This window comes from Halichoerus grypus, chromosome 9 (genome assembly GCF_964656455.1).
Source record: "Halichoerus grypus chromosome 9, mHalGry1.hap1.1, whole genome shotgun sequence".
Classification (NCBI taxonomy): domain Eukaryota; kingdom Metazoa; phylum Chordata; class Mammalia; order Carnivora; family Phocidae; genus Halichoerus; species Halichoerus grypus.
The window spans coordinates 112,428,369-112,454,764 of record NC_135720.1 but is presented as its reverse complement, the minus strand read 5'-3'; the positions used below and the strand labels follow the sequence as shown (position 1 = coordinate 112,454,764).

The following is a 26,396-nucleotide window of genomic DNA, read 5'->3' as shown; positions in this document are numbered from 1 at the left end:
TCCCTTGGGGACAGGGATTTGTTGACTTGTCCTTCTTATATCTTAGCTTCTAAAGAGTGGCAGATACTTTGTAGGCACTCAAGAAATTTTTGTGCCAACTCATTGTCCTGAAATCATTCCAAGCCCTCCACTCTGATCAGGCAACATTTGGTGGCAAGGTGACAGTGAGGCCTAAGGCAGAAAAGACAGAATCCAGCTCTTCGTATATCAGTCTGTTGGCTCATGTAGATCAAGTGGCTGCTTGTTTTTGTGCTAATTGGGACACAGCTACATCCATTTTTAAATTTATTGTCTGGCTACCTTCTGGCTATAACCACAGAGTTGAGTAGTTGTGACAAAGACCCTAAGCCTCACAAAGCCAAAAATATTTATTCTCTGGCCCTTCGTGGAAAAAATTTTCTGATCCCTGATTTAGATGCATAGAAAAAAAAAATGAGAAGGAGACACCAAAAATAAAATGTTACTTTGGATAGTGGGATTATAGGTCGTTATAGTTTTTATCTTTATACTTTGTTTGTATTTTGTTATAAACCCATTAATTTGGAAATGAAATAGCCTTCCTTGTAAATACTACTTTTGAAGTATTTAGAGCACGTTCAATGATGAATTCTTTATTTCTTTATTTTTTTTTAAAGTGCTGCTTTTGACACAAAAACCGGGTTACGTGTGGCAGTGAAGAAGCTCTCCAGACCATTTCAGTCCATTATTCATGCCAAAAGGACCTACAGAGAACTGCGGTTACTTAAACATATGAAACATGAAAATGTAAGTTATTCATGCAAGAAGAATAAATTTTGGATTTTGCATTCTTTACTGGATTTACTTAAGGCTGTAGTGTCCGAATATGGGAGTCCAAGGCTATTTTGTGTTATTATGGGTTCTTTCAGTGGGGAAGTTTGAGGCAGCATGCCTTAGATTCACTGAATGTCTTATTGAGGTGACTATTAATTTATAGATAATTTAATATTATAATTTTCCTTTTTAATCTTTTTTAAGACAGCTTTTCCAGATTCAGGTATTTTAATAAATGTGACAAAGACATTGTTTAAGTTAAATATAACTTTTTCTTTTCTGTCAATTTGGAAATTTGAGAGCAATGCCATCCTGCAAAGGAGTGCTTCAAAATCCTAATACAGTAAATAAAAGGATGCAATTGGACTATTAGCCGAAAGTGAAAAAACAATTAATGGAGGACACTTATTTTCCTAAATTTCAAAATCAAGTTAAAAAGAATTTATGTGATTGCCGTATGAAAGGAACTGTAAAATTTGTAGCATTGTGGAAACAATGGCCATAGAGATTTTAGAGTCATTTGACCCTATCGATTGTTACTGTGTAGAAAAAAATTCAGAATGTCTAAATTTATTATTTGGCTATTCAGACCTTTTCTGTTTTAATAATGGAACTTAAAAAAATTTTCTTAAATTGCAGATCAGTGATACTTTATTAATATACACTTGTTTCACAGGGTACAAATTTCTTCTAAATTGGGAGCATTGAGACTGGAATTTGGAATTGGATAACCCATGCTGTTCTAATCACAGCTATAGCTTATTTATTTTCATGGTTTATTTTAATTGCATACTATTGAGCAAATTCCGTTTTCCCCAGGTAACCTCTATTCCTAGGTATAATTTTTATGAGCATCCATGTACAAAGCTGAGTTTTTAAAAAGTTCAGTGCAGTGCTACAACCTTCCTAATCAGTGACATGTTTACACGAAGTTGAGATATATGGAAAAAGCTACTAGGAGAAGCTTTATTCCAAGGTCTGCATACAATCAAGGTGGCCTGGCAGCTTAACTGATGCATTTACATTTGGTTTTTAGCACAGTTGAGTGTGTATGCTGTTTTTCATTACACATTAATAAATGTGACAAAGACATTATCGTAGCTCTTTAAATAAATAAAACTTTGAAAATGGAATGCAAGCGAAACACTTATAGAACCCCAAAGCACTTTCAGGAGGCCCTGGGATCCCACTGATGTTGCCAGTGCTCATTTCTGAACATCTGGTTTAGATTACCAGCACTATACTTTATTGTTCTGCTTCTCTTCATAGACCATTTAAGCCAATGTTTAGGGCAAAGATTATTTTGGGTTATCTGACTCCATGCCTTAGCTTTTCTAGTAATCATAAGAAACAAGCTTATTTAGTTTATTTTGCTTTAATTTTCTGTGATGAGATGCTTCAAAATGTGTCTTATATGGTATTAGGCTGGTTACATTTGGGTCACTCTGTATTTGTAGAAATGAAGAGGCCACAGTGATGGGATATGATTGTTCTAATTTAGGAAGGGCTACAAGAATCTTTAAAAAAAAAAAGAAAAGGGGCTGATGGGATGCCTGGGTGGCACAGTTAAGTGTCTGACTTTTGGTTTTGGCTCAGGTCGTTATCTTGGGGTCCTGGGATTGAGCCCTGTGTTGGGCTCCGTGCTCAGCGGGGAGTCTGCTTGGGACTGTCTCTCCCCCTCTCTCTGACCCTCCTCATTGCGTTCTCTCTCTCTCTTTCTAAAATGAATGGATAAATCTTTTTTTAAAAAAGGGGAGCTGATAGTATTAGGAACACAGGATTTTAATTTACATAAGTTGTTTCATATGCAGCTTGCTTAATAGCATTTGGCCTTTTCATGTTAACATGTTCAGGTTTTAGCAATATCGATGTAGAGGGTCATCTGTACTTAAATATTGATAATTTGGTTTTGAACAAAAGAAGGCATATGGCTGAATGTTTTATAGTTCTCTATTCTGTTAGGGGCTAATAGACTTTGACTCAATATAGGAAAATTCCTGAATATCAGCCTATTCCACAAACACCTGTTAGGAGCTCAAATTGTAAAAGTAGTTTTACCCAGGGAAGAGCCAAGACCTCCAAATAAGTTTAATCGAGGATTTTAAGAGGCGTTCCTTTCCTTCATATTCCTCTTTCTTTTTCAAAAATGACTCTTTTGGGGGTGCCTGGGTGGCTCAGTCCGTTAAGTGTCTACCTTCAGCTCAGGTCATGATCCCAGGGTCCTGGGATCGAGCCCGCATCAGGCTCCTCGCTCAGCGGGGAGCCTGCTTCTCCCTCTCCCTCCCCCCACTCGTGCGTGCGCATGCACTCTCTCTCTCTCTCTCTCTCTCTCAAATAAATAAAATCGAAAAAAAAATGACTCTTTTGGGGGGTGCCTGGCTGGCCTAGTCAGTAGATCTTGGGACTCTTGATCTCAGGGTTGTGAGTTTGAGCCCCACGTTGGGTGTAGAGATTACTTAAAAATAAAATCTTTTGAATGAATGACTCTTTTGGGGCACTGTACAATTTTTAACTAGCCACTAGGACTTCAAAAACAGCAGCAGCTTAAAACTCTTGACAATATTAAGTATTGGTAACAAATATAATTTCTAGGTGCCGAGTGCACATGTGATCTTTTACACAAAAATGCCTGACTCAGAATCAGTGGTTCATCTTAAGTTATTTCTTTTATTAGTGATAATGAATGACAGACACATACTTACCAGATTAGTAATAGGAGCTAGGGGTATGTCCTCTGTGCCTGTAAGAGTTCCTCGATGAACAGAGTTAGCTGGTGCATTCCTGATTGAACTTGTGACCTTGATCTCATTAAAACCTGCTCTCAGGAAAGATGAAAGGGAAGCAGCCTGCCTGCTGCATCTTTTTGCTTTCTGGATAGGTGCTACAAAGATTGCCTGGACTTAGGGCTTGGAGATCTGTACATTTTGAAATTTAAAAATATTCAAGGAATCCTTTCATAAATTTTATTTGGGAGCCTTAGATTTAACACTACCATGGTAGACCAAGTCATTGTTTTGGTGCACTTGTGTTAAATACATTAGATACTGTCTTTGGTGCCTGAGTTAAAGTAGATTTTTTTCTTGAGTATGTGCCGATTTAGTAAAAATGTGTTACTTCTGTCTGTCAGCTTTTGGACCGTTGTAGGACAATCATCAGAGACATTTGCTGATTATTTCTATTATAAATGTCTTTTCTAAATAATTGATTCCTGGGTTACTTTTGGGTGTCTGAAAGTATATAATGGCAAAAGGAATAAAGAAATAGGCTAAAGTATAACTTGAATTAAAAGGAAATTTCCATTTAAGAAATGAGAAATGAATAGATTATGGAATATTCCTAAAAGTTCTCCAGACCTATTCTAATGCTGGGAAACTTTTATTTTACAGTATTTTCCTTTTGATGAATACTCCATAAATACAATTAATGGAGAAGGGATATTTGTAAAAGCCAACAAAAAATTAAAAATACTTTGATGTAACATGGGCAGTTTTAATCTCATAAAATGTGCCTTTTTTAGGAAATTAAAATTTGATAGGCTGTTTACTAACATGCTTGCTCTATTATTTTCCACATTAGTTTATTGTGCTTCTGGCAGTCATGCTTCTTAATCATTTGAATAATTTAGCTTAGCTTTGTATCTCAAATTTTGTACTGGAAGCGGCTGCTTCAAATAGTTTGTTTCTGTGCTTTGTATTTTGTAATTCTTTATAAAACTTAAGGATTGTTATCACCACTTATTTTGGTAATCAACAGAGGGTCAGGCCTTTGGGCTAGGCACCTTCAGTTACATTGTTGACTTAATCTTCCCCACAATGCGATAAAAATAAGCATCCCCTTCTCTTCTGTATGAGGAAGTGAAGCTTGGAGAAGATACCTTTCTTTCATTTATTTAACAAAATATTAATTGAAGTACTGTGTGCCAGGCACTATTCCAAGTGCTGGGATTATTGGATTGAAGGAGACATGAATTCATGGAACTAAGAAATCGCAAACTGACTGTGAAGTTCAGACTTACAGCTCTTGGATTCTAAAATGCTTGTGTTTTCAAATTGAAGTTGGAGCTGTTATTTGAAAATGTTTTGGACTTATTTTGTTTTACTTTATTTTGTCTTTGAGGTAACTCTTGCATGAAAAATCCTATGTAAATTGATCTCTAGTGATTCACTTTAATCTGAGGAATTTCACAATCACCATTGAAATAATGTAAATTGTTTTAAACTTTTTCTGTTGTATTGGGGAGATGAGGCATCTCACATAACAAGAATCAATGTTTAGAAAATATTGGAACAGTTGAATAAAATTGGCTTCTAGATCTCAGTTACCTAAAGTACAAGTGGGGATGGGGAGAGTAATCAAAAGACCAGAGGTCTAAGCCAGGAGTATATCAAACTCAAGGAAGACAATTATGGTGAAGGTAAAATAAAATGATTTGACTTAGATTTAAAGCACAACTCAGAGCTGTCGTAAGGTCAGGGATCCACTGTTGCTGAGAATGTAAGCTGACTTCACCTTTATGTAGGACAATTTGACAATATTAAGATCCTTAAATATATTGGTGTCCTTAATGCTATAATTCTGTTTCTTGAAATTTATTTTCTGGAAGGAAATACAAGATGTGCAAAATATATTTACATACACATGTACATATGCATATGCACACACGTGTGCACACACACTTGCAGTGTTCCTTAAATGTCCAAAGATAGGAAATTGGTTAAATTATGGTATATACAAATGGTAGAGCATGAAAAATATTTGAAGATACAGTCATTATGTAGTAAGTGACAAGGCAGGATATAAAACTATGCAGAGTATAATCCCAACTTTAATTTACATACATCAGAAACATCAAAGGAAATATCTCAGAATGTTAATGATAGTTATAATAGGTAGTGCAATTATAAGTAATTTTTATTTTCTTGTATACAGTTGTCTGGGTAATGATCTTATGGATAACTGTACCTTTCCTTTGGAATAAGATGCAAAGTCTTGAAAAGCTATTCTCCTTGACTTCCAAGGTCTTTTTGTTGTTGTTGTTGTTGGCTTATTTCCCATTTGGGTTCAGGCTGTATAATTGAAATTGCTTTTAAAAGTCTGATAGTTAGATGAGTGGAGTAACATTCCAATTAAGAATGTTCTTTTTTATGATAATGTTTTGAGCATTGGTATATTTTACTTTCAGGGCTGTTCATTTAACTTGCTAGGTTAGAACAGTGTGCTAATGCGGCCCAGTCATGGGCCAGTGTTCATGAAGGCCATTTAGCTTTTGTTTGTTTCGTTTCCAGATATTCTTAACTCTGGTTTAAGGAGTAACTGGTGGTGGTTGGGGAATGGTGGTGGTATATATGGATTAGTCAGTATGACTCCATGACCAGAAAAACTGCTCAAAGACCATGGATTACTAAGTATTAAGTAGTTTTTGCTTTATCCTTGTATAAGGATGGCCTTTTTCCCCCCCATTTTTAAATAGTCTGATCTAAATACTTGATGATGATTAAGAAAAGTATCTGAATATTAAGAATATTATAAGAATAACACCAAGAATATACTAAGAGAATATTTTGGGGCTCAAAAATGTCAGTCCTTTCTAAAGGAAAAAAAAAAAGTCAGTCTTGAAGACTACATGTGGAAAATTTTCATGGGATAATAATAGTTTAAAGAAGAAAAATGATACTATAGTAATAGCTGTTGAAGTGTGACTTTTTCTGCTTGTTCATCATTAGACTGTTAGTGCATGTGTAAGTCAAGAGCCCTAAATCTTTTTGCTTCCTGATAAACTAATGGCTATATGTGAGCAAATTCTAGAGAAATGATGTTTTTAATGGTAAAATATGTTATTCTGGGAAGTGATGCTAATAAGTAAAAGTCAAAAGCATAATTTGGGTGAAAAAATAAGTTTCAGTTAAGTGTATGAGATAATGGGATTTGAAATCAGTTCTTATTAAAATGTTTAAGACCTGATGGGTATTATAGTTCTATATTTATTTACTGCTTGATTTTTCTGTTTTCTTATAGGTGATTGGTCTGTTGGATGTTTTTACACCTGCAAGGTCTCTGGAGGAATTCAATGATGTGTGAGTGAATCTTTTGCACTTGCCTTCCTCAGCTGGCTGATGAAGATTAGCAGCCCACTTTTATTCCTGCACAATTTAGCAGTATACAGATTCAAAAGATTCTTATTCCTACCATCCAACTCCCCTAGGGGCAGGGGATGGATACAGAGATGTGTATCATGTATAAATCTGCGTGGGAGGGGTCGGCGCCCAAACCGCTGCATTGCTCAAGACTCAACTGTATATTAGTATTTTCATCATTCCAGGCACATTGTGAAGATTCAGTGGTGAGTCCTTGCAGGAGTTCCATGGAAAAGAGCATAGCGAGTTTTGATTATGATTTTTGTTCTCAAATGGCCTGTCCCAGTTTTAAAGGGACACCTTTACACTTTACATCATTACATTCACATCAAGAAATGTAACCAGGCCATGGTTCCATATAAGTTCTTCTCTCTCTTTTGTCCAACTTGTGTGTGGAAATGGTACTAGACCTGCATGCTCTTCCTTGAAGTATTGGATTTCTGTCCTGAGACAAGGAGTGGGCCTCAGATATTGAGAAAGCTGCTGCATAGTGCTAGTTCTCCCAGTGCTAGCCTGAGATTATCAGGAACCAGTAGTGGGGGTTTGGGAAAATGAAACTGGAGAAAAAGCTGCTGTGAGAATATTTATTTAGTAGGTCACCATTGTGGGCAACTGGGCTGAAAACTACCAGGATCTTTTAGGAAGCAATTTGAATGCACCTGAGATGGAGAGCATTTATCCCCTTGGCCCCTGACCCTGTTGGCAAGGGTTTGCTCCAGGGGGCATTAATGCCCTCACATGCTCAGATTGCACATGTGTGAGGATAAGATCGATACCAGCAAGTGTTCTTGTGCATATAGGAGCTTTCTACTGTAGCTTTCCCAGTATCTGAAGTAGCCCACCTCCCTCCCATCCCCAATTCACAGTTATACTCTACCATAGAGAAAAGGAACACCTTAAATTCAGAGTTATACATTTTGTCCTCTTGAAATTTTGGCGTTCCTACCTGGAAAGGATGACTGTTGTGAAAATCAAAACAGAATTGCAGATCATGGCTGCTTCTTTCTTAACCTCTACTCCCCGTTGTCCCCAGTGCTGAACTTAACCATTTTCTCCCTACCCTTATCTTGTGTTCAGTTTCTCCGACCTTTATTTATCTTAGGCTGAGTGCAAGCACCATTTGCCCATTTCCCAAAGAACAAGCAGGGGGATATGTTTGAGCTTGTGTGTTCTGTCTAATGAAAGGGAGAAAGAAAAAAATGAAAAACAAATGTAGAACATGAAATGTAAAAAGAAGCAGGAAAGGTAGCAAAAATTTTTTCACACCATGTGAACTTAGTTGGAAGATGATATGGCTAAGAATAGAAGATGAAAGTGAAGAATCTGGTCCAGGTACGAGAATTTCCACCCACATTAACCTTGATCCTGCTAATGAAAATTTAAGAAACAAGCAAAGGGTGGGTGCCTGGCTGGCTCAGTTGTTTAAGCGTCTGCCTTCGGCTCAGGTTGTGATCCCACGGGTCCTGGAATTGAGCCCCATGTCAGGCTCCTTGCTCAGCTGGGAGTACTTCTCCCTCTGCCCCTCCCCCATGCTCATGCTCTCTCACTCTCTCAAATAAATAAAGTCTTAAAAAAAGAAAAAAGAAACAAACAAAGGGAAAGTAGGCAATAACTAAGAACCTGCAGCCCTGCTTGGCACTGGAATGTGGAGGCTTCCAAAGATTATTTGATGCTACCCAGGCAAGGGCTCGGGTGTTGCAAATTGTTGAGCCCTGCTGTAGGCTATACTTGGAAAAGAATATTGCAGAATGATATTTTTTTCCTTTAAAATTAATTTATCTTTTAAGACAATATTTTTAGAACATCTTTAACTTTATAACAAAATTTAGAGGGAGGTATACAGATTTTCCAAATATGCCTCTGCCTCAACACATGCATAACTTCCCGCATTGTCAACATCACTCACCATAATGGTACTTTTTTTTTTTAAACCAAGGATGAACCCGTCGTGACACATCATAGTTTACCTTAGGGTTCACTCTTGGTGCTGTAAATCTATGAATTTGGACAAATGCATAACGACATATTAACATTTAATATTATACAGTGTATTTTCACTGCCCTAAGAATGGTGGGTTTTGATATTCTGCCTAGATGTGGAAGAAAGCTGAAGTAATGTGTTTGTGAATTACTCTGGAAAACATCTGAATCAGGTCTGAGCTATACCCTAAAACTTTAAGTATCATGGGGATGGATTTATTATTTAACAAAGGATTTGGTGATTTGCTAACCTGGGAAAATGCTGTATTTTGGCTTAATCAGGCATTATGGAACTGGATTATGAACTGTTTTTTTCCAGGTGAAAAGGTCTTATTTAAGGCTAGTGTCTATTTGAAAGGTGAAAGTTTGTCCATTGTTGTGCCTTTGGCTCCTTTATCCATTTGAAGGCCACTGACTACAAGCATACCCACTGAACTAAAGTTGCATTTATTTCTTCATTCATTCAACAAATACTGTCACTGCTGAGTAGGAATCTGTTCTCTCTACTTGACTTTAGCTGGGTTCTAGCCATTTGTCTGTTTATTTATTTCCAGCTTTATTAAGATATAATTGACATAGAACATTGTGTAAGTTGGGTTCTGATTATTTATAAACAAGAACTGAGTTCATCCCTTGGGAGCAAATCTCAGTACCACTTGTTGAATGCTTGCTGAGTGGAGTGTTAGAAAAAGTCTTCAAATAATGGGAAACACTAATCTTTCCCCTTGCGAAATCAAAATCTTACTAGGGGAAGGAAGTAAACTCAAGAACACTTTTGTAACCAAGTTACTTGGCTGTATGACCTGGACAAGTCACTTTGCCTCTCTGGGCCCCAGTGGTTCTCTAATCGAACCTAGTAGGCAAATGATGAAAATTGGGGTAGTGGACTTCTGAAGTGTTTTTTTTTTTTTTTTAAGATTTTATATTTATTTTAGAGAGGGAGAGAGACAAGCACTCGAGCAGGGAGAGGGGCAGAGGGAGAGGGAGAATCTCAAGCAGACTCTGCATTGAGTGCAGAGCCTGGAGCCTGGTGGGGGCTCGATCCCATGGCCCCAAGATCATGACCTGAGCCAAAATCAAGAGTCAGACACTCAAGACCCACCAAGCCACCCAGGCACCCCTGAAGTGTTTTTAATACTAGAGAATCTCTGAAAATAGAATGGTAAACCTAAGGTTGCCTTAGGAAAATGTTTCATTGTTTATTTTTCTATGATGTTTGTATCACTGAAAAAAATTAGCACTTGTCCAGGACTATGGTTATTTCAGTGTTTTCCAAAGTCATTTCAGAATTTGCATAAGAGGCCGAACATCTTCACCTACAATTGCAAGGTTTGCAAATTTAAATACCTTCAGGGTTAGACAAATAACATAAATGAGGCTCAGTATTATACAACTGGAAGTGGTAGGATTTGTGGTAAAACAGAGTACTTATACTTCCTAAAAGCACTCAAATTGACATTAAAACAAAACAAGCAAACAAACAAAAAACCCACTATTCTGGCCAAATCAAACACGCTGAAGGCTGGCGTGGCTCTACAGGCGGCCAGTTTTAGAGCAGGCTACAATTTGAACATTAACTTTTTGTGCTGATTAATAAAATATCTAGTTACTTTTCATATTTACACTAAATTATGTGTTATGTGTATTTGTACCTTTGTGTTTCAGTTAGCACTTTTCATTTATCATACAATTCAGATTTTCACTGAATGTTTAACTTCTTGGTTAATAGGCATTCTGCATACTTCATTTGTAAGACTGTACTTTTGAGAAAGGAACAATAGGTAGTGAGTTTGATCATTAGGAGTAACGTACAGTTACTGACTCTAACAGATACTGTTTGGAAAATGGGGAATTAAAAGATGAGCATATCAAGTTCTTGACTGCCGTGTGATGTGGTTGCCCAGATGGCAAGATTTTGCAGAGATATAGCTAGACCTTTTAAATGATTGGAAATCATCTGGACATTTCTTTTGGCTTCTTAATCGCAGTATTTGGCAGGAGGTGGCATATATATGCATATGCATGCTGCAAATACTTAGTTACCAATAAAAGTCCAAAAATTTTAAATGGCTAGTCTTAGAACCTAACTGCTAGAGTCAGCTGCATCTTTGTGCTACAGTATTGCCTGTTCTTGGTTATAGAGGCTCTCTAACCAAGCTTAGGAGGCAGTAAAGAGTTTTTGGACTTAGTGGGAACTATTTCCTCAAATTTCAGGAAAACTGAATTGTCATGGTAAGTGGAAGGCAGTCTGTCCCTACTATGTACCACTTTTCCCACTTTTTTTTACAGCTTCACATTGCAAGTTTCTCATACCTGAGTTCCTTACCTCTCCTTAGTTCTTGAAGAGGGAAATGGAAGTGGGGTTGTAGATTCTTCTGTGATCTAGCAGAAGACCTTACAACAAGGGTCGGTCAGCAGCCATTGTTTTAGTGAAAACCAGTGGGCAGATTATAGCCTAGTTTAGAGTTACATTTGATAAAAATGATGGTTTAACCAATAAGTGTAGCCTTTTATGTCAATATAAAAGCTGCTGGGTATACCGAATACATAAAGGGAGTTTCTGGATTTACATTTAACCTGATTTCATTCAATACTTGAATACCCAACCTATACTAGGCACAGGACTAGTCTCTGGGGAATGTAACAGTAAATAAGATAAACATGAGCCCATTAACATAACAATAAAAAATTTAAAACTAAAAAAAAAAAAAAAAAAAAAAAGATAAACATGAGCCCTGATGATAGAGTTGAGACTCCTAATGGGAGAGAAGAAAATTTTTTTTTTTAATTTAATTTTTAATTTTAATTTTTTAAAAGATTTTATTTATTTATTTGACAGAGAGAGAGAGAGAGAGCACAAGCAGGGGGAGCGGCAGGCAGAGGGAGAAGCAGGCTCCCTGCTGAGCAAGGAGCCCGATGCGGGACTTGATCCCAGGACCCCGGGATCATGACCTGAGCTGAAGGCAGACGCTTAACCGACTGAACCACCCAGGCATCCTGAGAAGATAATTTTAAATAATCAAACAAAAGACAGTGTGATCAGTTCCGAAAGATCCTACATGATTTGTTCCTGTGCACTCTCTGACACCATCTGTATTTTTTCCACTCACTCTCTGCTTTCCAGCCACTCTGGCCTCTTTGTTCTTCCTTGAGTACAGACATCCACATTCGCAGTAGGACCTTTGCCCTGGTTCCTAACGTGGGCCTGAACACTCTCCCTGCATATCCACGTAACTGGCTCCTTCATTTCTTTCAGGACCCTCCTCAAAGGTCTCGTCACCAGGAGCTCTTTCCCCCTCACTACCGGAGCTGCAGTCTGCCTCACTGTCAGTGTCTGCTCCTTACTCCACTTTGTTCTTAGCAGATTTTACCATCCTGTGTTTGTTATTGTGTCTTTTCTCTCTCTGGCTTATATGCTCTAGTAGAGTAGGGAGTTTGTTTCCTTCCTTGTTGAATCTTTAGTACTTAGAGATTTCAGATGAGGAAACTGCACTTGAGAGAAATGAACTGAACTCTATAATACCACCTACGAAATTGCACACATCCCGGGTCTTTTGGCTCTAAATCTATTTCTGATCACATTTTTCTTGATCCAGGGCTATGATTATTATTTGAAAGTCTGCTAACCCTTCTTATTGGGTAAACACTGTGATCGGTTCTGTGTCAAAACTAAAGGCTTTCCGGGGGCACCTGGGTGGCTCAGTTGTTAAGCGTCTGCCTTCGGCTCAGGTCATGATCCCAGGGTCCTGGGATCGAGCCCCGCATCGGGCTCCCTGCTCTGCGGGAAGCCTGCTTCTCCCTCTCCCACTCGCCCTGCTTGTGTTCCCTCTCGCGCTGTGTTGTGTCTCTCTCTGTCAAATAAATAAATAAAATCTTAAAAAAACAACAACAACAAAAAACTAAAGGCCTTCCAGTTGCATGTGGTGCCTGTTATTAATGAGATGAAGCATAAATGTTTGTCTAAAACAACTAAACGACCAAGTCAAATTTGTAGTGTGGAAGTAACATACAGAATATGAGAGAAGCTTAGTGGAGGAAGAAGGTAATAACTGTATCTGAAGAAACAGATAAAAATGGATGGGGTATAGAGGTTGAAATTTATTCCAGACAGTCAAAGAAATAAAGAAAACATGTGAAGTGTACAGAAAAAGAGATTTGCATTGAATGGAGAATGTTAAAGGAGTAGATAGATAACCATTGGTTTTTCTTTTGTATTTGGATAAAAACTGTGTAAGTAAATTGATTGGTTGACTTTTGTGGCAGAGAAGAATTGTTTTCCTAATTTAGCAAAAAAACATTACTTAGAAATAATGCTTTCCTCCATCACTGTGAAAGAAGTACCCAGCCTCATTGTTTGGGCTTACAGACATACTTTCATTCTTTGAAAATAGGCTGAGCATCCAAGATAGGTGATATAAGAGAATCAGTGTGGGAGAAAGATGAAGGAGTTGAAGCTCCTTGTAGATGCCTACACTTGAAAACTGAATAGATTACACATCCTTTAAGAAAATATCATTGAGTTTTTGTCTGACGTGTCAATAAGATGCCCCCTTTTTCTCAAATGAGCTGATTTCAAAAGGTAAAGAAGCTTCAGGGTCTAGCTTAGGGTTTGGGTCCTTCAGTAAATCTTTCCCTCATTAACTCCTTCCTAAGTCTGGGTTGGGGCCCTCTCCTGTGTGTTCACTAGCACCTTGATGTTCCCTTTTATAGTTCTAATCATGCTCTATTATGATTTTACATTTATATATGCCTTCCTGTCGTCTTTTTCATCATTGCATCCCCAGTGCTCGGCAGTTAATATTTATTGGTGGAGTGATTGAAGAAACAACCTTGTGCTGTCCTGTTTATAACTGGTTGATGAACTAGTTTTCCTGTAGTCTGCTCAGTGCATTCTCTTTTGACTAGCTTTTTTTTTTTTTTTTATCCTGTAACAGGATATATAGGATATAACTAGACTCAATATTCTACCATGGAGTCTAGTTTGGTTGATGTGGGTAAGTAGAGGGCACCTCTCAGTAATCTTTGCTTCAAACGAGGAGAATAGTTTGTTGTGAAATAAGCTGGCTAAGCTGTCTACCTGGCTGCTAAATGGTGCTTTTACTCCTTACATTAGAAGCATCTGGTCTGTTGACCAGGTAAGATCTTTGGCATGAGTATTTCAATAAGATGTGTCTTGCTTGGTCTTACTAGTGATTCTATATGCGTTGTCCTGGCTCATTTGATTCTGTTCAGTAGTAATTGAGTGCTTACTATCTATCAGACACTGTTCTAGTTCTTTTAGATACTACAGGGAACAAAGAGAATTTTGTCCTCCTTGAGCATTGTACAGATAGATAATAATAAACAATGAGCATACAAAAAATTAGATAGTATATTAGCAGGCAATAATGCTGTGGACAAAAAAGGTAGAGTAGGGAAGGGAATCAGGAGTGTGAGGGTAGGGGGTGAGATGCAGTTTTAAATAGATGGCCAAGGGTAGGCCTCATTGAGAGGGTGAATTTTGAACCAAACGTTTGAAGGAGTAGAGGAATTAGAACCATGGATATCTGGGAGAAATGCATTCCAAGCAGAAGGAACAGCCAGTGCAAAAGTTTTGGGGTGGAAGACTCCATGCTGAATTGGAATTGCAGCAAGGGGCCTGTGTTCCTGAAGTACGGAGGCCAGTGTGGAGTTGAATGAGAACAGGGGAGAGAAGTAGATGATGAGGTCAGAGAGATAATGGGGACAGGGTACCGGATTATGTAAGGCTTTAGTGGCCATTGAAGGGATTTTTATCTTTATTCTAAATGAAAACAGAAGGCTTTTGAGGAGAGAAGTGACATGATCTGATTTTTATTTTTAAAGAATTACTCTGCTGCTGTGTGCAAATACACTGTAGCAAGTCCCAAGGATCATCTGGTGTATTTCGGAGGCTTGTGGTTACAAATTGTCAATCCCTGTGATTATTTTAAATACTTTGTTTAAGTATGGAAATGTTTTTTGCCTTTTGATAATTGCTTTATCAAATAGGGCTGACAGTAGTGAACATGCCAATCTATAGATAGAGAAGAGCGTTTTTTTCCTATATAGGTTTTTTTCTGGTCATATAATGCTTTAAAAAGAAAGGTAATAGGGGAGGACTCTAGACAACTGGGTGTTGTCCAAGAAGTGCTTAATAAATGAAGTTCTAGAATGGGCGCTGTCTAGAGTACTGAAAACCATTTATTGTAGAGTTCTGCCTTTTTGCTCGTAGATTTTACATGTGAATCACTTTGAGAAATGGTGGTTTGTGCTCCTTAAGTTTGATTAAATTTAAAGGAGACCATCTTCACAAGAAAAGTGAAAAATGAGATTTGTGTCAGGCCATGTTTTCAGCCTTTAAACTAATAAAGTCCTACTTACTTAATTCATTTTTATTTAAATATTTATTTATTTGAGAGAGAGGGGAGGGACAGAGGGAGGGGGTAGGAGAGAATCTCAAGCAGACTCCCTTCTATGCCGAGCATGGAGCCTGACGCGGGGCTCCATCTCACGACCCTGAGATCACGACCTAAGCCAAAACCAAGAGTCCAAGGCTTAACCGACTGTGCCACCCAGGTGCCCCTACTTAATTTATTTTTAAAGATGGATGTAGGGAAAGGAAAAGAGGGAGCCATTTCTCTCCACTGGCTGCAGCCTCTGTGCTCACAGCTCGTATTTGCCTGGAATCCAGAGGCCTCCTCGGCTAAGGATTCCATAATGCCGGATATTTTCATCCTGATGTTCTTTGCCATCATAAGCCTGGTCATTTTTTCCTACATTATCTCTCTGCTCTAGTGGCCTGCAGCTGCAGTGGGAAGCCCTCAGAACAGTTCAGGGGAGAGGAAGGATGAAACTGACAGGCCGAGCATCCTGCTTGGATCAGTGGATTTTTGCTTCTGGACATTATTTCGGCTCCTGATCTTCAGTCCAACAAGAGGCCTCTTAGCAGCAGCAGCAGCAGCAGCAGCAGTCCTACTGCCCAGCAGACTCTTCCAGAGCCTTCTGGATATGGTTAACCCCTGTCAAGCTTGGGACTTCTTGAGCTCAGAGGCAGAGGCACTCAGCTGGGACATCAGGAATTCGTGGGCATGGCTGGCAGATGCTGTGTGCATTTGAGCTGTAGATAGAGAGTGTTGAGGACACAGAGCTGAAATGTAGACTCATTAAAGTTACCATGGAAAACTGCTCAAATATTCATTTTGATAGCCTTTCTTTAGGTGTAAATGCAACTGCATATTATGGTAAAATGTGTTGTTTCCCCTCCCTCTCAAACACGGAGGGGGGGCGGGGGGGAGGGTCCCTCGTAAGTCCAAGAGTACATTGTCTGTCTTCATCTGTGGAGTAGTCACTTTATCACTGTCTTTACAGATTGCAGTTTGAGCTTGTGTGCTATCCCTTGTCTCACTCTCTAGCCAAAAGGAACTTGTCATTTGAATTTTTAAGATTTATCATTTTTTTTTTCCATCCATACCACTTGTGCCCCAGCTTCTCATTTAAAGAGAAAAATGGTTATATAGTCCTCATTCTTTGTGACTGGCAGAATTATAAATTATTGAAATAGGGTAGCTGTAACTCATCTTGTTATTTGGGAAAAATCTCTCTCTTACCCCAAAATAAATGTTTGTTTGTTTTTTTATATTGTCAAATGTTCCTTTTCTGGAAGGAAACCTTCAGTATATTTCTTTGTCCAATTAGGGTTGAAGAAACTAGGTATTTTAGAATCCTGACTAGACTTGGGCCCCAAATCTGTGGTACCTATTCCTTCAAAAAGTCCATCATAACTGTTCTACATTTGATTTTCCTTTCTAGCTTAAAAATAAACAAGGAGGAAAAAAAAAAATGGGAGAACTAGATAGCATTCCAGCACTTCTTAAGTCAAATTTCCATTAATTTATTTGAGGTGTTATGAACACTGACAATAATAGTTACGTCTTTACTAAAATGTAATTAAATTTGCTTTCTAGAGACAAATGCTGTAGAAATTATGTGGTCATCCGTGACTGCTCCTTTTGGAATTGACTTGTTTAAAATGTGCTCATCTACATTTTCTTCTCACTCCCTTTTTCACTATTTAAAAGTTCATACCACTTCCATAAACATTCAGTAACTTCGCATGATGCTTGCTTTTGTCCACTGTTGGAAGATTTATTTTTGGAAACCTTTCTGTATATGATGAGTTGGAATATGACAGTTGGTGGTTGTGCATTGGTCTTTGGGATTCATGGAAACGACATACAGTGATTAGGTTAGTTCCTGCAAGACACTTCTGCCATGAATAATGCTTTTCAGTTTACTTAATTGTAGCCTGGCAGCAATGCTTGATAGTTATTACTATTTAGACTGATTAATCTTATATACTTACATAATGTTTTGACAGTCTCACCCTCTGTCTGGAAATTTTAGTGATAAAATGGATGTGGTCTCTGATGGGGACAGTGGTGGAATATTCTAATTAAAAGCATGCTCTTTCGGGACACCTGAGTGGCTTAGTAGGTTAAGCGTCTGCCTTCAACTCAGGTCATGATCCCAGGGTCCTGGGATCGAGTCCTGCATCAGGCTCCTTGCTCAGCAGGAGCCGGCTTCTCCCTCTGCCTGCCGCTCCCCCTGCTTGTGTGGTTTCTCTCTCTCTCTCTGACAAATAAATTAATTAAATCTTAAAAAAAAAAAAAAGGCAAGCAGTGATCTTCTGGCTGTGTAGGATTTAAGTCACTGGTAACCATTTATTTTATTTATTTATTTATTTTTTCATTTTATTTTTTTAAAGATTTATTCATTTAGTTGAGAGAGAGAAATAGCAAGAGAACACGAGTTGGGGGGTGGGAAGAAAGGGAAAAGCAGGCTCCCCTCTGAGCAGGGAGCCCGACACAGCTTGATCCCAGGATCCCGGGATCATGACCTGAGCAGAAGACGCTTAACCTACTGAGCCACCCAGGCGCCCCTACTGGTAACCATTTAAACACAGTAGTTATACTTGAAATTACTATGGTTGCATTGGTAATACTGCTTAACATATTTGTGAACTAGCACAGACATATTAGTTAAAATTTTTAGGTTTTATTTCAAGACAAGTTAAGATAGATTCTAAGTGGAATCATCTAGAACAATGTTTTCTTTGTTTACCTTTTCTCTTTAAAATTATTTTTTAAAGTTGAGAGAATAATCCTTTTACTATCCAAAGTCATAAAAAGTAATTATTTGCAAAACACACTTATAAAATAAAAATTGGATTCTCTCTTCCTCAACCTGAGCCTTGCAATTTGTCATAATTGAAATTATGGATATGGCAACCATTATACTAGATCCTCTGGGAGAAGTCTAAATATTAACCAGTTTCAAAATATTTCAAAATATTAACCAGTTATTGGCAACATTTTCATATTTGTCAGATTATGTGTCAATGGAGTTGAAAACTTCGGTGACTGTGATTAATGGAATATTGCTAGGTTTTTGCCAGCTTTCTTCTTTCGTTAAAGGTTAACTTTGATAGTAAGTATTGAGAATTACTACGGAAATTATCTGGACATACTGCTTCTAGATTATTGTGATACTTATAAAACTTTTTTTGAAAAGATCATTCTCTTGACTTAAATTTGAAGTCACCTGGAAGAATTTGGAGGCAATATGTGCTGTGATTAAGATCATGCATGGTCTTGAGAGCAGACAGTTTTCATTTCAACCTGATATTACCACTCTTAACCTTGAGCAGGTTACATATCCTTGTTCTGTCTCTGTTTCCTCATCAATGAAATGGGAAAGCTAATGGGACTTAAAACCTTACAGAGTTGTCAGGAAGAGACCATGAGACGCAGGCATTATAAACAGTGCTTGGCACAGAATAAGCACTGACTGCATCTGGTTATGTTATGTTCAACTTGGAACATCTCTTACAAGAGAACTACCTTTATGAAACATTTCAGAAAGTCCAGTTTTTTCTTTAAGTTACATTTACAGTCTGCCCTTCCTCAAGGCAGTATAATTGTGCAAGCTTTAAAAATATGAAATGCTAAAATCTTAATTTTACATCTAGGCTAAGTTCTGTTGATCTTTGTGAAATTGGGAACTGGCTGTATCATCCCAACAGGGAAATTATGAAACAGAAAAAAATTTCAATTCCTCTTTGAGGAAAGAAAGTAATAACAAAGTGTGTGTGTGTGTCTATGTGAAGAGAGGTCATACACATATTTATTTATATAATACGTTAATAGTAGATTTAAATTTACCAGCCTGGTTTCTTTCCCTCCAAATTTATAAAAAATAAAAATAGAAACGAAATGAAATCAGCATTCTTCTTAGCTCAGTTGGTATACATTATTATTCAGCCTCAGAAATGAGTAGTGATTCTTACACAGTAGATAAAACCTAACCTGCTTTTTAAAAATTCAGCCTTTTTAGTACTGATCTGGTTTTTATGTTCCCATGGCTGTGTAATACAGTAATGAGTGGGTAAGGTATTGCATCTAGAATATCTATGGTGAACCTGTTGGACTTGAATGTAATTGTTTCCTAATCTGACCACATAGGATTAATAACCAGCACCACACCTGTAAGGAGAGGTTCTGGAATGCCCCATCTTGCTTATAGATAATGTTCCTCCTTCCTTTAAAGTAAATGAGGGAATATTGTCAGTGAACAATATCCTTTTGCCAGTGAATCTTGAAAAAGGAGAATTATAATTTGAAAATTTAAAAATAGTATTTTAGAATCTACAACTTTGTGTATAATGAGGTGAAAATAGAATGATAGGTTTAAAAATCCCAGATACTTTATTACAGCAGTGCATTTAGTAGCACTGTATATTTCTCATGGAACAACACTTTTTAAAAAACTGATACTAACACATACTTCATTCTGATTTTCATCTTTGCTCTTTTCTTTTCTCTTTAGATAACTAACATCAAGTAGGAACGAGTATAGAAATTTTTAGAAAAATAGATGGTAGGTCGTAAAGTTATAATAGGGGTGTTAAAAATGAGCCCCCCATGAGTAGTTATTAAGTTTTTAGCGATCACTGTGGTACTTAGTGGGTAGCTATTTTATTTTATTTTATTTTATTCATCATGATAACTGTACTCTTTAATCCCCATCACCTATTTCACCCATCACTCCACCCACCTCTTGTCTGGTTTGTATAGTTCAGTTTGTTCTCTATAGTTAAGAGTCTGTTTGTTGGTTTGTCTCTCTTTCTTTTTTCCCCCCTTTGTTCATTTGTTTTCTTATGTTCTGCATATGAGTGAGATCAAATATATTTGTCTTTGACTGACTTATTTCGCTTAGCATTATACTCTAGCTCCATCCATGTGGTTGCAAATGGCAAGATTTCTTTTTAATGGCTGAGTAATATTCCATTGTGTGTGTGTGTGTGTGTGTGTGTGTGTGTGTGTGTACACTACATCTTCATCCATTCATCTATCGATGGATACTTAGGCTGCTTCCATAGTTTGGCTATTGTAAATAATGCTACAGTAAACATGGAGGTGCATGTATCCCTTTGAATTAGTGTTTTTGTATTTTGGGGTAAATACCCAATAGTGCAATTACTGGATTGTAGAGTAGTTCTATTTTTAATTTTTTGAGGAACCTCCATACCATTTCCACAGCAGCTGCACCATTTTGCATTCCCACCAACAGTGTCAGAGGGTTCCTTTTGCTCCACATTCTTGCCAACATTGGTTGTTTCTTGTGTTTTTAATTGTAGCCATTCTGACAGGTGTGAGGTGATATTGTAGTTTTGATTTGCATTTCTCTGATGATGTTGAGGATCTTTTCATGTGTCTGTTGGCCATCTGTATGTCTTGTTTGGAGAAATGTCTGTTCATGTCTTCTGCCCATTTCTTAATTGGATTACTTGTTTTTTGGGTATTGAGTTGTATCAGTTTATATATTTTGGATACTAACCCTTTATCAGATTTGCAAATATCTTCTATTCAGTAGGTTACAATTTCGGAGTGGCCTTTTCGTAAAAACTTTTAGAAGTCTTATGAAGATAAGAGCTTTTATAGGGGTTCTGGATCATTATGTAACTCTCCATTAATTTCTAGGTATCTGGTCACCCATCTCATGGGAGCAGATCTGAACAACATTGTGAAATGTCAGAAGCTTACGGATGACCATGTTCAGTTCCTCATCTACCAGATTCTCCGAGGTCTCAAGGTATATTCTTCCTTCTCCATTCCAAGGCTTAAGAAAAGGAAGGAAAAAAAACAACAACAAACCTTTCCTATGGAAAATTTCAAACACTCACAAAATCACAAGGACAATCACAATGTAATGAACCCCTATGTTTACTCAGTGACCACAGTTACCAACATATGGCCAATCTTGTTTCTTTTGTATTTCCCAATCCCTGGATTATTTTAAGGCAAGTCCAGGCATAATGTCATTCCACCCATAGATATTTCAGTATGTATGTCCAAGAGCTCAGGACGTCATTCTTACATCTAAAGAGTAGTAATAATTTCTTGAGATAATCTAATACCTGGTCAGTGTCATGTTGAAAGTTTAAAAACCTCCTCAAGGAGCCCAATTTATTTGTGGGAGGGGCAGGTAAATAATGTTTTAAAATTAAGCCACCTTTGATATTTAGCAGCTTTGAGTCCTCATTGAGCTCCACAGCACCCACCAGAAAACGGGTTGAAAGCTCTGTTTAACTCATACCTCAACTCTATGAGTAGAGTTGATGGTATAGAAATCATAGTTATGATAAATGTACAGATTACTATTAATTACTTGTTCTCATTTCTAATCCCATTATTTAATACTCGCATTTCTTACTGGTTCATGAAAATATATTTAACTGTGTCATATGACTGTAAGAGGTTGGAGATAACTTTTTGATTAATTGACCTTTTTCTCTTTCACAGTATATACATTCAGCTGACATAATTCACAGGGTAATGTGATTTTGATTAAATTATTTGGGGAGGAGGGGGGTACTGAAGTGGAGAGGACCTGCATTCAGCCAAGATCCTAATCTAAACTTACTTTAGCCGTGGAACTATATTGATTGATTGTAACTTTGCTCTAGGTTTAAACTGATTAAAGAAAGAAGATGTATAGTTTTTAGTTATTTAAGGCTAATTAGGACTAGCTAGTGACTATAGATGGAGATCATTGATAGCTGGATAAAATCTTACCTTTATGTTTGGATCTTCATCATTACCTGTAGGGAGAAAACCTACCATGTATCACGAAGTTGATCCTGTCTTCTCTGTACTTTTGCTTCCTAGGACCTAAAACCTAGTAATCTAGCTGTGAATGAAGACTGTGAGCTAAAGGTGAGATGAACAGACACTGGTAATTGTTTGTTTCAACGTGTAATTATGTGTTTGACTAACCAGGCAGACTATATCCGAAAATTCATACTGTCCTTAGGAATATCAGATTTTGAAATTTGAACCGCCCCTCTGCTACCCCTAATCCTGGCTTCAGACAACCACTGATCTGCTTGCTGACACTATAGATTTATTTTTTCTGGAATTTCATATAAATGGAATCATACAGTCTCTTTGTGTGTATGTGTCTAACTTATGCTTCGTAAAATATTTTTGAAATCTATCTGTGTTTTATCAGTAGTTCATTCCTTTTTATTGCTGAGTAGTATTCATTTTATGAATATGCCAGAATTTGTTTATCCATCTCCCCTTGATAGACATTTGCTTCAATTCTAGTTTGGGGCTGTGTATAGCTGCTATGAATATTCATATTCAAGCCTTTGGGTGGATGTATGTTTCCATTGCTCTTGAATAAATCCCCAGGAGTAGCATTTTTTGTTTAGCTTTTTGTAATTTTATTTTTTAAAGTTCTTGCTGTGTTTATCATGTGTTCTAAGCATGGACTAGGAAGTATGTTTGTGAAAGTCCTATATTATTCTTCCTTTTTCTAAGGCACTAGAGTTTTTTTCCCCTCCTGCTTTATAAGTCTTAGGAGCTTGACTATCCAGTGCCTGATTTCTCTTTTCTCCCTTAGATCTTGGATTTTGGACTGGCCCGACATACAGATGATGAAATGACAGGCTATGTGGCCACCAGGTGGTACCGGGCTCCTGAGATCATGCTGAACTGGATGCATTACAACCAGACAGGTATTGCTTTTATTGGTTATTTGGCACCTTATTAGTCACCATGTTGGGTGTATTTGGGATTCTCAGAAGTGGAGATGATGGGAGTGGGAGGAAACATCTTTCTCCCCCCTCAGTGATCCTTTTAAAGTTGACAGGAAATATTTCAGTTGCTCAGATAGAGAAAGTGGGATATTTATACACAGCTTTCAAACTTTGTGATTTAGCAGTTGGGTTTTTATTTATTTAGATTTCCAACATATTCTGTGAGTACCTCTACCTGAAGACAATGGGTTCATAATTTTAACCGCTTAACATTACTTTGGAGAATCTACCATTTCTACCAATAAGAATCTCTACCCCTTTGTGAACAGCTTGTTTCTCTTGCCTTAACTATGTTTTGATGTCCCACCTATGTAGCCCTTTACTGGGGTCTTAATAAGCTTACTTCTGTAAAGAAGAGTATGATTGTTGAACCTCGAATGTATTATATATTAATTTGAGTATTTCACCTCTAGTTATAGTTTCATTTGTGGTCAAGTATGATGACAGTGACATTGTATGCCCTTTTCTCTTTAATTTTGCCAGTTGATATTTGGTCAGTGGGATGCATAATGGCCGAGCTGTTGACTGGAAGAACGTTGTTTCCTGGTACAGACCGTATCCTTTAAAAAGTTTTGGATTCTTGTTTCTTATCTGTATTTCAGTGTCCATGGAAGTATATTGCTTTTACCTAGCTCTAGGGAAGGCTCTCAGTTACTTGCTTAAATAGTTCAGATATGTGTTATGAGGTCTGCCCTCTGACTGAATATCTTGCCTTGTCAAGAAAGAGCCTTCAATTTATTTGTGTGAGTTGGAAAAATTCCTCATAAGCTGGAGAACTCTTTACATCTCTCACATATCATCTTTTTACAGTGAGTCCCTTATTATATTAATCTTCTCACAGCAGTTCTGCAACCTGAGCGTATTTCTGAGAAGCTCCAGATCTCAATGACTGGTTTAGTCTGCTTGTACAACACTTAATGAGCACAAGGTACCATTTACAAATCAGGGGTATCTTTAGCTTTTGTGTTTGGTTTACATGTTAAAAAGATTATATTTGGTCCCTATAATGATGTACCTGCCGACTATCTTTATATTTGTTGTTTAACAACAAATAATAAAAACAAGAAGTGATAAGGTCATCCTGACGTGTGCCTTTTTTTTTTTTTGCAGCGCAGTTTTGTTTTTAGCCTAGAGTGTAGCCAAACCTTAATTTACTTCCAGATTTATTATCTAGTTTATAGTTTATCATGGCCCTTTTATTTTAGGTCCTTTCTTGTCTGCTGCATGCCCATTTCATGGTTTAGAAATAATATCAGCAAAATGTCAGGTGCCTGGGTGGCTCAGTTGGTTAAGCGACTGCCTTCGGCTCAGGTCATGATCCTGGAGTCCCTGGATCAAGTCCCACATCGGGCTCCCTGCTCAGCAGGGAGTCTGCTTCTCCCTCTGACCCTAACCCCTCTCATGTGCTCTCTCTCATTCTCTCTCTCTCAAATAAATAAATAAAATCTTTAAAAAAAAAAAAAAAGAAAGAAATAATATCAGCAAAATGTGGTTTGTTGGAACTCCCATTACTTTTACTTGGGGAAAATGTTCAGGTGAGAAAGAATGTTGACTTATGTGTCTAGAATTAGGTTTGAAGATTTTTGTATAATTCATCTGACTAGCCTGGGAGTGGGTTTGGTTGAGCTTTAAAGATGCTGCAGTTATGCTATGAATGTGTTCTGTCATGCTTAGAGACCTAAAAGCTGTTTCAGCCTCTCACCTAAGCAAACTCATGGAGTTTATAAACCAGAACATCAGTTTACTTGCTTATAGTTTGGGACATACTTCTGTGGTGACTGTGATGTTCATGTTATCTATCCACATGTTCTAACTATCTTCTGCTAGAGGAAATGTACTTTCCTAATGAACTGAAAAACTTCTGCCCCTCAGGCAAAGCTGTTTATTTCCCTCTGAATATTTCTGCATTGATACAGAGCTCTGTCTCCCTATACTTATTGCTTCTCATGCCCAGATTCTTAGTTTAAATACTTAGTGTTTCTCCTTTGTCCTTTGCTTCATTCACCTTATGTCTATGTCTTAGAAATGTGGTATATACATTACAGTCCAGGCTAAGAGAATTAGGGAAAATTTGTAATTCCCCCTTTCTTCAGGTACATATCTCAGAGTCCCATCCTTTAGCCTGTCTTCCTGAGCATACTACTCTGCTGCATTGCTCTGTTCCCCTCTTCCCTCGTCTCCTTTATTATATCTGTTTCCGTCTGTCTCCAGTCAGCTGCAGACACTTATGCCTACGTAGATAACCAGAATGGTGGAGAGAGAGAGACAGCAGGGTGTACTAGTCAAGAGCACAGACTTCTGGAATCAGACTTCCTGGGTTTAGATCCTACCTCGTTTACTCTCAGCTGTGTGACTTTGAGCACATTTTCTAACTATCTCCCGGTTTCCTTAACCATAAAATGTTAATGGTATATACCTCGCAAGGTGGCTGTGAGAATTCAGTGAGATAGTATCTGGAACGTTCTTGGAGCCTGCCAGGAAATGTTAGCCATCATCTTCATTAGTGACTTTTGGGAAACAGTTTTTCCCTTCACTTTCCCACCCTGTTGTCTACCTATGAATCATTAAAGGTTAATTTTTGTTTGTTTTATTTAAATTTTGTGACGAGTAGTAAAGGATGGATCCCCTTGGCAGGCTACTGGTAGAAAGGTTTCAAAGCAGTTGTGCCCTATGGTTTTATCTCAGACAGCTGCCTACTCCCTGATGCCTTGACTCTTTTAGAATGCTAACTTTCACGTGCACCTGGGTGGCTCAGTCGGTTAAGCATCTGAGTCTTGATTTCAGCTCAGGTCATGATCTCAGGTTTGTGAGATCTAGCCCTGCATCGGGCTCTGTGCTGGGTGTGGAGCCTGTTTGAGATTCTCTCTTTCCCTCTCCCTCTGCCCACCGCCCCCCATCTCCCCGAGCTTACACACGCACACACTCTCTCGAAAAAAAAATAATAATAAAAAAATAAAAGAATGCTAACTTTCAACCTGGAAGAAGTCTTCCCTTGTTATGCTTACTTCTTTTCCTTCTATGAGCTTTAGAGAAAACCTAGCGTTTAGACCTTTTCCCATGGGCTTTTTTTTTTTAATACATGCAAATTCATTTCAAAATTCTTATTTTAGTAATACACCGTTTCTTTTCACTTGGCTCTTTTTGAGACAGATATTCTCCTGGGATCGTAAAAATCAAATTCAGAGGATTTGTATTTGTAATACATGTAACCCCCATCTTGTCAGTTGCCATCTGTTTGGATGTAGCTTTGGTGGCCTGACAAGGAAAGAGGAAAGTGTTTTCTATTATTTTTTTTTCTTGCCTGAAGTGTGCAATTGCTTATAGTCTAG

The 26,396-nt window shown here is 37.7% G+C and overlaps 1 protein-coding gene across 2 annotated transcripts in view; it reads left to right on the top strand.

The window, feature by feature from the left end:
* MAPK14 (mitogen-activated protein kinase 14) overlaps positions 1 to 26,396 on the top strand; it is a 71,289-nt gene that overhangs the window by 22,677 nt on the left and 22,216 nt on the right. For both annotated transcript variants that reach the window (XM_036096954.2, XM_036096943.2), the window contains exons 2-8: positions 636 to 765; positions 6,808 to 6,866; positions 20,945 to 21,056; positions 21,767 to 21,796; positions 22,133 to 22,180; positions 22,872 to 22,986; positions 23,551 to 23,622. In XM_036096954.2, coding sequence (XP_035952847.1) covers positions 636 to 765; positions 6,808 to 6,866; positions 20,945 to 21,056; positions 21,767 to 21,796; positions 22,133 to 22,180; positions 22,872 to 22,986; positions 23,551 to 23,622 — 566 coding nt within the window. The remainder of the gene's footprint in view (positions 1 to 635; positions 766 to 6,807; positions 6,867 to 20,944; positions 21,057 to 21,766; positions 21,797 to 22,132; positions 22,181 to 22,871; positions 22,987 to 23,550; positions 23,623 to 26,396) is intronic.